The sequence below is a fragment of the Pelobates fuscus genome, chromosome 11 (genome assembly GCF_036172605.1).
Source record: "Pelobates fuscus isolate aPelFus1 chromosome 11, aPelFus1.pri, whole genome shotgun sequence".
In the NCBI taxonomy this organism is placed as follows: Eukaryota; Metazoa; Chordata; class Amphibia; order Anura; family Pelobatidae; genus Pelobates; species Pelobates fuscus.
Genome location: NC_086327.1, coordinates 23262331 through 23277342, shown reverse-complemented (window position 1 = coordinate 23277342; position 15012 = coordinate 23262331). Strand labels below are relative to the sequence as shown.

The 15012-nt window shown below is 42.9% G+C and overlaps 1 protein-coding gene across 1 annotated transcript in view; it reads right to left on the bottom strand.

The window, feature by feature from the left end:
• Positions 1-15012, bottom strand: part of ARHGEF1 (Rho guanine nucleotide exchange factor 1) — a 79904-nt gene that overhangs the window by 24858 nt on the left and 40034 nt on the right. Inside the window, exons 3-11 of the mRNA XM_063436255.1 lie at positions 14743-14814; positions 14168-14281; positions 11853-11972; positions 11075-11117; positions 7039-7144; positions 6372-6512; positions 1336-1365; positions 691-793; positions 361-451 (exon numbers count right to left, since the gene is read on the bottom strand). Of these exons, the coding sequence (XP_063292325.1) occupies positions 361-451; positions 691-793; positions 1336-1365; positions 6372-6512; positions 7039-7144; positions 11075-11117; positions 11853-11972; positions 14168-14281; positions 14743-14814 (820 nt within the window). The remainder of the gene's footprint in view (positions 1-360; positions 452-690; positions 794-1335; positions 1366-6371; positions 6513-7038; positions 7145-11074; positions 11118-11852; positions 11973-14167; positions 14282-14742; positions 14815-15012) is intronic.

Genomic DNA, 15012 nt, shown 5'->3' with positions numbered 1-15012 from the left:
GATCCAGGCAATTGGTAGTGTTTGAGAAGAGGACCACTCATGAAACAATGTCTTGGAAAATACAACCATGCAAGACAAAGTGTTCTTGCGGAGGACAAAACAATAGGGTGAATGTGATTGAGCATCACCGAACAAAAGGAAAATAAAAGGAGAAATTGAGCAAGGAAGCCTTGTAAATAACAGTCGATGAAATGAATCACCCGAGTTAATCAAGAACTATATGGAGGAAATGTTGACTCTTATTGTGTTAAATAAAGAAGAGACTGGTGAGTAGGATAGAGAGAATTAAGTGGGTGTCAGAGACCTGCAACTAATGACCTCAACATCAACTCAATACACTGCAAAGCTCCAACTACTCACTATGAGATTCTCCTGATTTCCAGCGTGTAGGATCCAAGATGCTGAAGGTTTTCTTGGTTTTTACAGTTTCATCTGGTTTCTTGGAAGAAACCTATGAGAAAATGGACAAGAAGACCATTGTTCAAACTCAAAGACTTGGAAGACACAGGATGTAATATGGTGACAGACAATGCAACAAGAAGTGATGGCTTCAGAGTTGGAAACTCATGACCTCCTGGAAATCTGGACCACAACTCCCAAAATCCAAAGCTATATTTTGCTAGGTTTGTGGAACATCGAATGTTAAGGACTTCCTGTCCTTTAAAGTTTTGCTAAAGTAATGGTCCTTACCTTTTTCCTAAAGAAGATACCCTTTGATTTCTTGCTATCCGCCACCTTGGTCTTCACCCCAAGATGCTTCATATAGGCGACGATGGCACAAAAAACTGCAGAACTGGAGATAAAAAGGGCAATTTTATAAAGTTTGACAAATAATCTCAAAGGTGGAATCACTGCTTTCTGCTATTCACACAAGACAACTTCCCATAAACACATCAACAAGTAGCAGGATTACAATATTCTCTACGATGCGGCAGAACTGAGAGTGTCTCAATGCGAATGTCATATCTCCTAATCCGAACTCTGCACAGCCGAAGGGATGAAGTGAAAGTTCTATCGATAGTTGATATTGTACCACCTATTCACATAAGATGTCTAACCTGTTTATTGGCTGGTCACATACATGTTAAAAAAACAAAAAAACAAAGTCTAATAGAGAATTATTTAGAGACCAAAGGTTAACCTTATCTCCATTTCATGCCAAGTGTCATTGGATATTTACAGCTTCAGAAAACCTACCACATTTAGAGCAGAAGTTCTCAGATATGGAGTTAAAGTACTGCTTTAGAATACAGAACACGGTAAACAACCAATTCCCTGGTAAAGGGTGGGACAGTTACACGCACGCAAGCACACAATCAAAACAGAGGTTGTTACCTTTTGTCCTCGTCGGTACTGATGGTGGGGCTGTAAAGAAAAATAAACAATGTAAGACAAGAAAATGGAACAGCCATTGCAGCAGACAACTTTGAAATTAATTAACCCTTTTTTGGGTTACAGCTGCCATTAAGCTGTGCCGGTCACTTGCAGCTTTCAGTCTGGCAAAGGATCATGGGAGCAGTGATCCAACTAGAGGTGCAAGAGCAATTATATCCTTCAATATAATGTACAAACACACAATTATTCACTAGATTTGATTTATTAAAGAGTTATTTTGTTATGTGGCTTTGAGGTAATCAATGATACTTGATACTTGCATACTTTAAACAAAATAAACAAGTACACAAACTTGTAAAACACCCTTCCCACATACACAACATCAATAACGGATTCCTCCAGACCAACACAAGAATAAAACATATACAACCTTCAGTCATACAAAATACACCAGCACCTCCACTCCGAACACCTCTATGTCACACAGAATATACCTGCATCTCTGCTAGCGAACGCCCCCAAAAATACAAAAAATATACACACACACACACACACACCTCCACATCATGCATGATGCACCTGCATCTCAACTCTTAAACGCCTGAAAACACACACACCTATCACCTATCTCCTCATCTGCAGCACTAAAAAGCAGCCACTTCACATCTTTTACCCTCAAAAGACAAACCCCACATCTACCTGCCCTTTATATTACTATCCTGCGCACATCTGCACTCTTATAACTCGAAAAATGTAAATCTCGCAAGCATGACCTTTTTCACATTTACACCCTTTTACCTTCACACATTTTTGCATGGACACCACCTTGTGTACACCATTTTATCTACACTGTAATCCCCAAACACAGCCATGTCTGCACGTGCACCCGGACCTATATTCCTTATATTGACTCTTTATATCTGCATCCTTCCTGCTCTCTGTATTACACACTCAATATGTCTAACTAGCAATATATACATACCTATATTTAGAATTGATACACTTTTAAACATGCATATTGTACGCCTGCAACACATTATATAAATAGAGAGAAATGTTTCGACATGGCCGTTAATCACTCACCGGCAGAACATCATGTTTGCAGTGAGTGAGTGAGGCGCGGTTTATCCTGCAGATCATGGTATATGAGAAGCTGCAAATATCTCGAAGTCCCGGGACAATGAGTGAGGGCAAGAGCTGCAACGCAGACATTATATACCCCGCCACGAGCAGGATGATGCAACTCCGCGAAAGACAGGACCGAGGGGCGGTTGGGGAGGGGGACAGCACATATGTTTTGTATTAAGAACAGACGTTGAGTCTTTATAGGGTCCAAGACCACTTCCTGAGCATTAACTCCTTGGTGATCACAGGCGACGTCACTCCAGTATAAGTCAAAGTATTATTTAGACCTTGCAGCAGTTAAAGTTGGCAATAAATGGTTTCAGGGATACTCCCATTACCGATGTAGAATGAATTTCTGAAGGCGGGTAGGCTCATGGGGAGCCACGATTCCCACCACTGGCTCATATTAGATATTAGACAGGCTGAGATAAAAAATAGCTGCACATCTGGAAACTGATTCACTCTGGGGCTTTTCAATAGGGGGGCGGTGGGAAAAATGGGAATCCCTGCTAAACAATAAAACAAGCGGTCTGCTTTCATTACATGGCGTTGAGTGCTGCACAGAGAAAGCTTTAGAGCCAGACACCAGTACGAGCTATTTACTAAGAGAGATTTTCCATAATAGGAGTAAGCCTGTGATTTTCTTAAAGACAGACGACCAACGAGCAATAGATGTGATAATATAAGACTGCAGATAGGGGGCAATAACAGTGCTGCCCTGAATATTCAAGAGGACTTTCAATGCCAGCAAACGTACAGCTTGCTGCTAAAACGTTAAATGCGATCTATGGTAGATGTAAAAAAAATACATAATTGTTATCTCATTGAGAGAAAGGGCACACAAAGCCTTGTGATGGAAAGTAGCCTTGATACAGTGCTGAATAATAAAACATTGCACCAAGCATGTTAGATTGAATACCACAAATCAGCAGAATGACAAGGTCCTGGCTGCAACACCAAAATATAATGAGAGTGAAAATTAAGGAGGTGAAATTCTTTTAGATGGTGAACGACTTCAATTGCAACGCGAGTCAGGGATTTAAGTTTATAACCTTTATGCTGGCTGATGGGAGTATAATTAACAAAATCCCCCCCCCCTCCCTCACACACCCACCCACTCAAACCCTTGTTTTTAGCAGAGCCTTTGAACAGGACACAGATAATAAAAGTAGACTGAGTCTGTAGGAATCTGTACACACAGCATTTCCATTTTGGCAGATCACTCCCTCCCCATATCTCTCACTCAAGTGAACTTGCTGCTCGACCCGGACACCACCCTTCCGTTCTGAATCCCTTTCAAGCTAGTTCCCCTTCCTGTCTGAGAAGCCCCCACTTTTTACTGGTTTCATTTACCAGCCTAAGCTGGTAAAATACGGTAGATCACGGCACAGTTTCCGTGTACAGTCCAACAGAGTTACGTTTTATTCACGGCAGTTTAGTGACAACTTGCATCAAAAATAGACACTACGTGAACCAAAAGTTGAAAAATACATGTGGACTATGCAAACCCTGCCCGACCACCCCAAAAGAAAACACACACACATTTTAGTTTATACTAAATGAATCATTTTTGCAAAAATACGTTTTTAAAAAAAGTTTATTACCACACAGAGCCCAACCCATGAGCCTGGCGCATCCAAGAGTAAAGGAAACATTTATCCACTTCCCGTAAATCCACGCATAGAGTCTTCCTGTTCTTGTGGGTTAGACGTTTACACAAGGGTAATAAAGGCACGTTTATAATCACACATAAATGGTTCCTATTGAAAAATAGAAACTGGAGGATTGCCGCAATACTGGGACACTCAGAGTGAGTGAATCGTTTTATTTTTAAATATTATATTATCTTTTATGAGTAAAAAAAAATAAAATAAAAAAAATATTATTATAATAATATTAATAATAAATAAATGGCAATAAATGCAATGTTGATTTTCCCTTCAACGTGTGCATGGTAACATCTCTCTCAAAAAAGTAAACGCGCATTCGCTGGAAATTTTAAATCAAACTTTTTACTGCATTATGAAATCCAAAAGCAGATAATCAGATATCATCAATATATCTATGTATAATCACAATATTGAGATTTTTTTTGCTTTTGGAGTTAATAAAAAGTAGCAAAAATTTTAATTTAAAATTTTCAGAAAGTGTGCAGCTTCTTTTTTGGTATAACTACGGCTCGTTCCTGCACCAGCTAAGCACGGATTAACTAAACGGTGTGCTCGGTTCTTGGGAATATATATAAAAATAAAAATATATAATCCCGGGGGGGCAGAGCCCGACTGCCGAGCCAGGAAGACGTGCCTAAGCTGAGCACCGTGTACAGAAGCCTGTTTTTATCCAATTTCTCTGCAAAATCATTGCTCATCTCATGCTTAAACACGGACTATACCCTCCTGAGTACCTTGAGAACTATTAATACGTAATATTAATGATGGCAGTCGGCAGATCTATGGTGGACCGAAGCTGCGGCCTGTGGGCGACTGGGGCAGCTCTCCATGCTCCCTGGTCAGTGTCGGGTACCCAGCATGCCCCTGGTGGGGGTTGTCCAGGTGCCTACTGGGGTCATGGCTCACTTCCTTCATACAGAGAGGAGGGTTCCGGTGAGGTACTCCTATGTCTCTCACCTATGGTTCCCGTGGAGTACTCCTATGGCGCCATTCGACGAGCCAGACTACTGCTTCATGGGCAACATGGGAAGAGCACCTGGACAGGGCCTTTTTTTAGATTTTGGTCAATATTGCGGCATGAGATCCAGGTATGCACAGCTCCTACAACATACTTACCTCGGAGAGAGGTGAAGAAGGATGAAGGTTGGGAGTTGAGGGGGTCTCTCTCAGGCACAGCACTTGCTGCACGCCTACCTAGGCCGAAGGCCCCCATGGGTTTGATTCTAGAAGCATCGGCCACATCGCTGGAAGACCACCCGCAGCTGGCTGCGGCGGCAGAACACCTGGGCATTCCGTCACGCCCGATATGGGAAGGTCTCGGACTCACAGAGGACCCGAGCTCGTGGCACATGGATGTTGGCCTTCACACTGGCCTAGTGCTGCGGGGGAAACCTCTCCTCGCCTCTGCAATGCCACTGCCCTTGGTCACCTTCTTCTCTCAATACTCTCATCCACTTCCCACACTGGGCATGGAAAGTGGGACTCCTGGTCTGCACTTAACAGATGCCTCTCTACTACAGATCGGCTCTACCGGAAAGAGACGCTATCTGATACTCAATGTTCCGAGTCCCAGTGGCTTATTACGATGGAGACACTTACCGCGACATAGACATATAACTTGGCTCAGTGTTATCCCTGATTTATCTTTGTCTAAAGTTGCACTATTATATGCTCAAACATGTCAGCCTAGCTTATGATTACATGATGCCTACTACTCTACTGAGCCTCTAAGCTTGTTTTCCCTCTCTTGTCACTGCACTGTGATTTCTATTGTTTAATTAAAAAATGAGGCTTTCACATACCGGAGTTTATGTATATTACAAGAGCAGCTTTACCGACAATAGTTTTTATAATAGCATTTTTATTTTCCAGCACAATAGTTTTGTGTATATAGAACAGTTTTGGTCTTCGGATTATTATATCTCTCATCAAAACTCAACTTTGCGCTTTCTTGCAAGTTCTGCATGGTTATAACATTAACTGTTCTATTCTGACCTCCCAGCTAACCGTCTTCTGAAGCTTTCAGAATACATCAGATTTAGTCAAACAGATGAAATAAATTAATAAGGACTAGCAAATATGCGAATTAAGTTAAAATGGCTTCTAGTATTTATTCCTTCAAGAAATTGTTAAAAACACCCTTTTTTGAGCCCTTTCTACCTTTTTTTTCCCCAGTAAAAAAAAAAAAAGCATTTTGGATACAATCAACGGAATTAGCCAAAAAGATTTGGAGATACTCACTGGACCTCATCCAGCCGTGCGAGTAGCTGTTCTGCCAGTTGCTTTTCTTTGGATTCTAGGATATGTCGATCGCTTGTTCGATAAGACTCCAGCTCATTGAGTTCTAGTTCCCCAGGGGTCATACCCAATACCCGCTTTGACCTGCCCAGAAAAACAGCCAAAAAAAAAACGAAGCACAAACAAGATTAGATGACAGATGCCCATCACATCACCGGGTTGATATCTGATATGAGCGGATCGCAAACATTCTAAACTAAAATGAATTTTTTTTTTAAACCTAATGGGCAGAGTTTGCTCCATATAAGATGTTGAAATGCTTTGAGAGAATTTGTATCTCCTTAAACTTTAACAGCATTACATGCAGAGTAAGTAACCAATTATTATAGAGCTTTGATGCTATTTATATTACATTGCTATAGAAGACTTTATAGAAAAAAGAAGAAAAACAAAAGTTGAAATATGACCAATAAATAAATACATAAAATCTGCATTGTAACGGTTCTCGCAGAAGTGCGAGCTGTCAAGACTTCAAAGTAAACAAATTATAGACTGAAAAGTTTTCATATTTTGTCTACTTTGGCTCAAATTTGCAATTCACTGAGAATTGCCAATAGTTCACACTTTAGTAAATAGCCCTTGCTATGTTCTGTGATGGTCCGATATGCACCTGAAGTCCTCGAGCTGCCTGCTGATCTCCGGAATCTGGTAGCTCTGAACTTCACGGAGGAATTTCTTCTGTGTGTCTTCAGTGAAAAGCTCTGGCCTAGTGCGATCTGTGACGGGAGAGATGGACAAGACAGCCACTTCATTTAAACTTCTCTATAACTGTGTCTAGTGCCTCACATGTAAACTCTGCAGGATCCTGCACTACTGATGTCTTCTCAATAATGCCGAGTATCGACGAAGCATTCTAGCTATCGTTTAACTGCTAAGGACGTAACAATAACGAGCAGCTCATCACATGCTCACTTCAATGAGTAAGGGGATGAAAGCAAACATTTTGGTGTAGGAATCACTTCGTTCACGTTACTGAAAAGGGGCTTTATATTTATACAAAATATAAGGCACCTTAGTATTATAGTATTGTGGTATTATGGTGTATGTATTGAGCTATTGCACTTTGATAGGTGCTGCTACTATTGATATTTTTTAGTTTTTATATATATATATATATATATATATATATATATATATATATATATACACACACTCTAGAATGTAAGCTCATTGAGCAAGGTCCTCCACCCCCTCTGTTCCTGTACGTCCAGTTGTCTGGTTACAATTACATGTCTGTTAGTCCACCCATTGTACAGCGCTACGGAATCTGATGGCGCTATATAAATAATAAAATAATAATATATAAGTAAGTGCCATTGACACCTGAATTTTTTCCCGTTTTATTCATAGAGGAGAAGGATTTGGCTACTAGCCTGGTGAGCTGGGAATTACAAAACAAATCTCTCATCAAGCATCTGACTGGCCTTTAACACACTTTCAATCAGAACAATTTCAGGAAGTCTTCCATGGCAGGGAAGAATAATAGAATGGCAGAGAGACTCCGTTTGCAACGTGGGGTCGGGCAGAGTGAAAGAAAGGAGGAAAAATATTTTTTAAAAAAATCTGGTTGATGATATGTTGGATTTTATTTGCAGTGTTTTTTTTTTTTTTTTTACTAAAGTCAAAATTCAAGGTGAATTCAAACTGGATTTTAAATTTGAGTATCGGAATGGAAAGCACAAATTCATTTTCCCAGTTTGGCTACTTTGACCTTAAATTTGAAAGTTGCTTTGAATTCTCACTTTAGCAAATAACGCTGTTAGTGTTGCAAGATTTTTTGAGATTTTCTTTTGAATGGCTGATACATTATAATCATACGCATCTTGAGTCTGCATTTTAGAAGTCAGTTTCTAACATGATCATAGAATTAAGTTGTGTGGAAATTACTGCTTATTATGGCTTTTTTTTAATGAAAGGGCGGCAAGGCATTCTGCAAATGCCGTGAACTAAACATTTCCCCCCCCTCCCCTTTCAGTGAGATAGGCATCATGGGTATTTAAATGAACATGTGGCACATACGGGCTGCATTGCTGCTAGTGACCAGGAGAGGGCTCCAGACACTCAGAGAATGTGTAAGGTTGGAGACAGGCTACATGAACGTTCCGGCTACTTGCTAATCAGTTTCATAACATTTCTTCCGGAAGTTATCCGAGTTTGTACAGTCAGATAGAGCACACAGACTGCAGCTTCAAAAACGAAACATTGCTGCCGCAGTCCCACTGCCTGTTTACATCCTATAAACCCTATAACTAAACGCCAAAGCAGGGGCAATCTCATCAATAAACCTGACTGTTTGGATGCAATGATTTAAATGCATTTTGACCTACTCATTGTCCCAGTTCAGTGACTTTTATTCATTTTACATTATAGATCTGTCATGTATGCGGTTTTACTTTATAGCTCTGTAATAACAATAGGCATAGCTTATAATCTCAATCTGTCGAACTATATGGGAATAAGGTGAAAGGTGTGAGATGGGAATGAGGTGGAGGGGTTAGAGGGTGTTGTGGGAATGAGGTGGAGGGGGTAGAGGGTGTTATGGGAATGAGGTGGAGGGGGTAGAGGGTGTTATGGGAATGAGGTGGAGGGGGTAGAGGGTGTTGTGGGAATGAGGTGGAGGGGGTAGAGGGTGTTGTGGGAATGAGGTGGAGGGGGTAGAGGGTGTTGTGGGAATGAGGTGGAGGGGGTAGAGGGTGTTATGGGAATGAGGTGGAGGGGGTAGAGGGTGTTATGGGAATGAGGTGGAGGGGGTAGAGGGTGTTGTGGGAATGAGGTGGAGGGGGTAGAGGGTGTTATGGGAATGAGGTGGAGGGGATAGAGGGTGTTATGGGAATGAGGTGGAGGGGGTAGAGGGTGTTGTGGGAATGAGGTGGAGGGGGTAGAGGGTGTTATGGGAATGAGGTGGAGGGGGTAGAGGGGGTAGAGGGTGTTGTGGGAATGAGGTGGAGGGGGTAGAGGGTGTTATGGGAATGAGGTGGAGGGGGTAGAGGGGGTAGAGGGTGTTGTGGGTGTTGTGGGAATGAGGTGGAGGGAGTAGAGGGTGTTATGGGAATGAGGTGGAGGGGATAGAGAGGGTGTGCAGAGGGAATGAGTTGAAGAGGGTAGAAAGAGTGTGGTGGGAATGAGGTGGAGGGGGTAGAAAGAGTGTGGTGTGAATGAGGTGGAGGGGTAGAGAGGGTGTGTGTTAAGAGTGAGGTGGAGGGTGTAGAGAGGGTGTTTTAAGAATGAGGTAGAGAGTGTGTGGTGGGAATGAGGTGTAGGGGTAGAGAGGATGTGTGGTGGGAATGAGGTGAGGGGTAGAGTGTGTGTGTGTGTGTGTGGGGGGGGAATAAGGTAAAGAGGGTGTGTGGTGGGAATGAGGTGGAGGGGGTAGAGGGTGTTATGGGAATGAGGTGGAGGGGGTAGAGGGTGTTGTGGGAATGAGGTGAAGGGGGTAGAGGGTGTTATGGGAATGAGGTGGAGGGGGTAGAGGGTGTTATGGGAATGAGGTGGAGGGGGTAGAGGGTGTTATGGGAATGAGGTGGAGGGGGTAGAGGGTGTTATGGGAATGAGGTGGAGGGGGTAGAGGGTGTTGTGGGAATGAGGTGAAGGGGGTAGAGGGGGTAGAGGGTGTTATGGGAATGAGGTGAAGGGGGTAGAGGGTGTTATGGGAATGAGGTGAAGGGGGTAGAGGGTGTTATGGGAATGAGGTGGAGGGGATAGAGAGGGTGTGCAGAGGGAATGAGTTGAAGAGGGTAGAAAGAGTGTGGTGGGAATGAGGTGGAGGGGGTAGAAAGAGTGTGGTGTGAATGAGGTGGAGGGGTAGAGAGGGTGTGTGCTAAGAGTGAGGTGGAGGGTGTAGAGAGGGTGTTTTAAGAATGAGGTAGAGAGTGTGTGTGGTGGGAATGATGTGTAGGGGTAGAGAGGATGTGTGGTGGGAATGAGGTGAGGGGTAGAGTGTGTGTGTGTGGGGGGGGGAATAAGGTAAAGAGGGTGTGTGGTGGGAATGAGGTGTAGGGGGTAGAAAGAGTGTGGTGGGAATGAGGTGGAGCGTGTAGAGAGGGTGTGTGTTAAGAATGAGGTGGAGCGTGTAGAGAGGGTGTGTTAATAATGAGGTAGAGAGTGTGTGTGGTGGGAATGATGTGCAGGGGTAGAGAGGATGTGTGGTGGGAATGAGGTGAGGGGTAGAGTGTGTGTGTGTGGGGGGGGGAAATAAGGTAAAGAGGGTGTGTGGTGGGAATGAGGTGTAGGGGTAGAGAGGGTGTGTGGTCTAGTGGGTAGAAAGGGCATGTGTTGCAGGAGGTAGGGAGGGTGTGTGAAGATAATGAGTTGGAAAGTATAGAGAGGGTGTGGTAGGAGGGATGAGGTGAAGGTGGTAGGGAGGGTGATGGTGAGAATGAGGTGGAGAATGTAGAGAGGGTGTGTGGTGGAAATTAGGAGATGTGTTTCTGGTTGGAATGCGGTAGAGGGGGAAAAAACTGTGTTTGGTGAGAATGAGGGGGTAAGATGATGTTGGGTAAAAAGTCATTTACTCTTTAAGAAACCTTTTGACTGTAGTAAAAGCATATATTCAGGAAAGATTACTCAAAATTATCACTGCATTTAAATGGGCGACACACACAATTCTAGACAATACCTGTATTGAGAACATAAAAGAATAAACTCACCGAGTTCGAAGGAAACGATGGGTGGCACCGTGGTGCGTAGGACCTGGAAACAAGATTTTAAAGTTACAGCTCTGATCACAGCCCTGTACAGGACGTAAGGTTACTATGAAACCTTGTATTTATTTCACATTAAAATGTAATACTGAGCAAATACTAAAACAGAAGTTGCTACATCACTAGCCACAGTGTACCCAAGAGGCAAAGCAGAATGAGGAACAAGAGACATAAACAATACTTAATAAATAACCAAAAATCAAAGGACAGACTGTAGGGCAGTGATGGCTAAACAGCAGATTGCATAACCATGATGATCAGCTAGCTCCAGGGCTATTTTTTGGAACACAGTAATCCAGTTTAGTGCTGCATGACAGTCCATAGTCCAGAGCAGAGTGAATATTTCAATCTTACTTGTAAGTTAAGAGAATACCATAGTGTTAAGAATACAAACATATATTTCAAATGCTACAGTGTTCCCCTGTCATTTTTGGCCCCACCTCTCTGAGAGGGTTTGAAAGGTGAGTATTACTTACCTTTCAGCCCTCGCCACATTGGTCTCCCCACGGCCACTCCGCCTCCATGGCTGAGATCATTAAGAATGATGATCTCAGCCAATCCAATGCTTTCCAAGAGGAAGCATTAGGAGGCTAGTGCACATGCGCGGCAAAACACAGCGTCAATTAAATGCTGCTCTAGGAGTCTGAATTGGTTCTCACATATCGGATGGACTTTTATTTAAACAGGTTATATAGATAATAAAATCTGTGCGTTGAATACTCACCGCTCCTTTCATCATGAAGGTATAGCAGAATTCCGTAAACAATTTCTTCCCCTCCGTAGACAATTTCTTCCCCTCTTTGACCGAAAGGTTCTTTATGATATCGGCATGGAGGTAACAGAGCTAGGAAGTGACGTCAGGAAAGAGAATTAGTCCGACGCAAACAGCAACAACATATTCAGTAAAATATAGATTATAAAGTGTGAAAAGCGTGTGTCCGGATCACATGCATCTCATGCTAAATCTCCACATGCAACTCATTCCTCCATTTAGGACATCTGCACTGTATGCCCCACCAGCCTCATACTGACAGGCAACCTGCATATCATGCCACCCTGCTACGGACAGGGCCCCTGCACCTTACACCACTAAAGCAAGGTAGCTGTGCTTCCTATAGGTCCTCAGAGACATAGTGGATCTCCAACCCACCCTTTCCTATAGACAATGTCCCTCCATCTGATGTCACCTCACAGTCAAGGGCACATCCATCTGAAATCCCTTCCCACAGAGAGTGCCTCACACCCTTCCCATAGATAGGGCACCTGCATTCTGCAATCCTCCCAGAGAAACAGCAGCTACCCACAAGTCTTTTAACTGCAGACAGGACATCTTCACCCCATATCTATTAACCTCTGACAGGACACCTGCACCCCAAGTCTAACCACCGCAGACAGGACATCTTCACCCCATGTCTATTAACCTGACAGGACACCTGCACCCCAAGTCTAATAACCGCGTACAGGACCCTTCATCCCAAGTCTATTTACAGCACCCAGAAAATCTGCTTCCCATGTCTATTAACCGCTGACAGGTCACCTGAACCCCATGACAGAACACCTAGATGTGTATATTTTGCTGACAGGAAACCTACACCTCATGTCAAAATATATCACAATCTGCTAATGTGCGTACCACAAAGAGGAAAGCTGCAATCCATGTATTACCCACAGGAAGTGCACATGCATTTTATTCCCCTTTCAGCACAGTGTTCCTCAGATACCCCCTGTGCCTGCAGAGTATCTGCTTTACCTTAAATACTGATGTAGCACCCCAAATATGCATGACAGCTCACACTATAAACACAGCACACAACCTCTGCCACCCCTCAGTACAGCAAACGGTCCCAACAACATTACAGAATCTTCTTATGTTCAAAAGGAAAATTTGCAGGGAAACTTCTTTAACATATTGCAATATTTTCCTATTCTAAATAGATTTATGAAGGGTAGCGCCGCTAGACAGCATGCAACACATTTATATGGAAAAAAAGAGGCTCAGCATATTGCACGACCCACACTGTCTGTCATACAAACAATACTGACAATCATCTACGGCAGCAAGGTTGTAAACAATGCTCTGTCAGCCAGGAGACTAGCAAAGCATTATGGGAGATGTAGTCCAAAACGCTTCCAATATGGTAAAGGTTGTCTACCCATGACCTAATGAATGATCTAGGTAATGATTTACATCTGACCAGTACATCCCCACACACACACCTGTTTTCAAGGAGCTGGGCATCTGAAAGCAGCATGAAAAAGAGAGAAAACAAAATGTAACTGAGGAAGTCATGCCAGTACTGTTTAGAGACTCCTGCGTGTAGGAGAGCCTCGGAGCCACCAGTGGATTGTCCAAGTGCAGCATTAAATAAAAGCACATCAAATTATATTTTCATGGTACGGCTGGCTAGTACTGCTTTATGATTTGGAATTTTAGCCAAACAGTAAGGGCCAAAAAGTGGCTCATCCTACCAGGTGCATGCTGGGATCTAAACCTCTTACGGTAATTTTTGCCAAACAGCAAGGGCCCTACAGTGGCTCATCCTACCAGGTGCATGCTGGGATCTAAACCTCTCACAGTAATTTTAGCCAAACAGCAAGAGTCTAGAATGGCTTATCCTACCAGGTGCATGCTGGGATATAAACCTCTTACAGTAATTTCTGCGAAACCGCAAAGGCCTAAAGTGGCTCATCGTACCAGGTGCATGCTGGGATATAATGATCATACAGTAGTGAGTGTTAATGGAAGATAAGCTGGGAGACCATTTGCCAAGGTCTTTTAAAACTGGGCCCTGCACTACAGGGTGCCACATGAGACATTTCATGCAAAACAACATTTCATACGGTACCAAGGATTGGCTGAAGCAACAAATACCCAGCCCTGCTAACAATTACTCCGGCCATGCACGGTGCAGTAACGGCTATTCTGTGCAAACCACGGACTCCCACCCGGCAAAATGCAACAAGGAGTATTCCAAACAGGCAGGCCGCAGGGGAAAGCAGGATGGGTATTTTGGCAATGTACCCCCTGGCTGCTCTTACCAATGGGCATGGGTCCAACTGCAGCACCACATGATGGAGAAAAACCATGATGTACGCCGGATGATCTTTTACAAGTTCGATGTTCTGGAAAGGGCTGTTGTGGTCTTCCACATTCTATATGGGGAGAAAGAAACCGTTACCAGGGGTGAAGAGAGACCGAGTGTAAGGAAACTGCATGGAGAGGCATCATCATGGCTACTCTCAAAAATCATACTGATTCAGTGAGACTCTAATTAACATACTTTGCTTTTTAGATCAGCAAAAATCATTACATTGGTTATATTAAAAAGTAATATATTTATTTTGGTAAAAGGGTAGGGTATGGAGAGGTATACAATACATATCCAACACAGCTGCTGAAGTGGCTCTTTCTACTGTTTTAATGCCAAATCACAGGGGGACAGTTTGATATAAACTGGGGTCTCCCTGGCACCCAGACCCCTCAAGTGGATTAAACCGTCTAGCATATCAGAACACAAGGTAATTCTTGTTCATCCATCACAATTACTATTTAGCATGAACCCCTAGAACAACCCCTCTCCCCCACAATTACCCCAACCATCAGAACCACTGACCGCTTCAATTTCATTCTCAAAGTCTTCATCTTCTGCTCCGATGATTGAGGTGGCGCCCATAGAATGGAAACCCTGTGTGGTGAAAACATAAAAATATATTTGGCATAAAAAAAAACAAAAAAAAAACAAAAAAAAAACAATGTGTTTATTCTCTTCCGAGAAAATACAAATTAGAGGGAGAGTCCGACTTACAAGTTTATTCTCTGAAATGTTAACTGAGTTCATAGTAAATGTAATATTTTAGGTGAAAAACAGCAAATTGAAACGTTA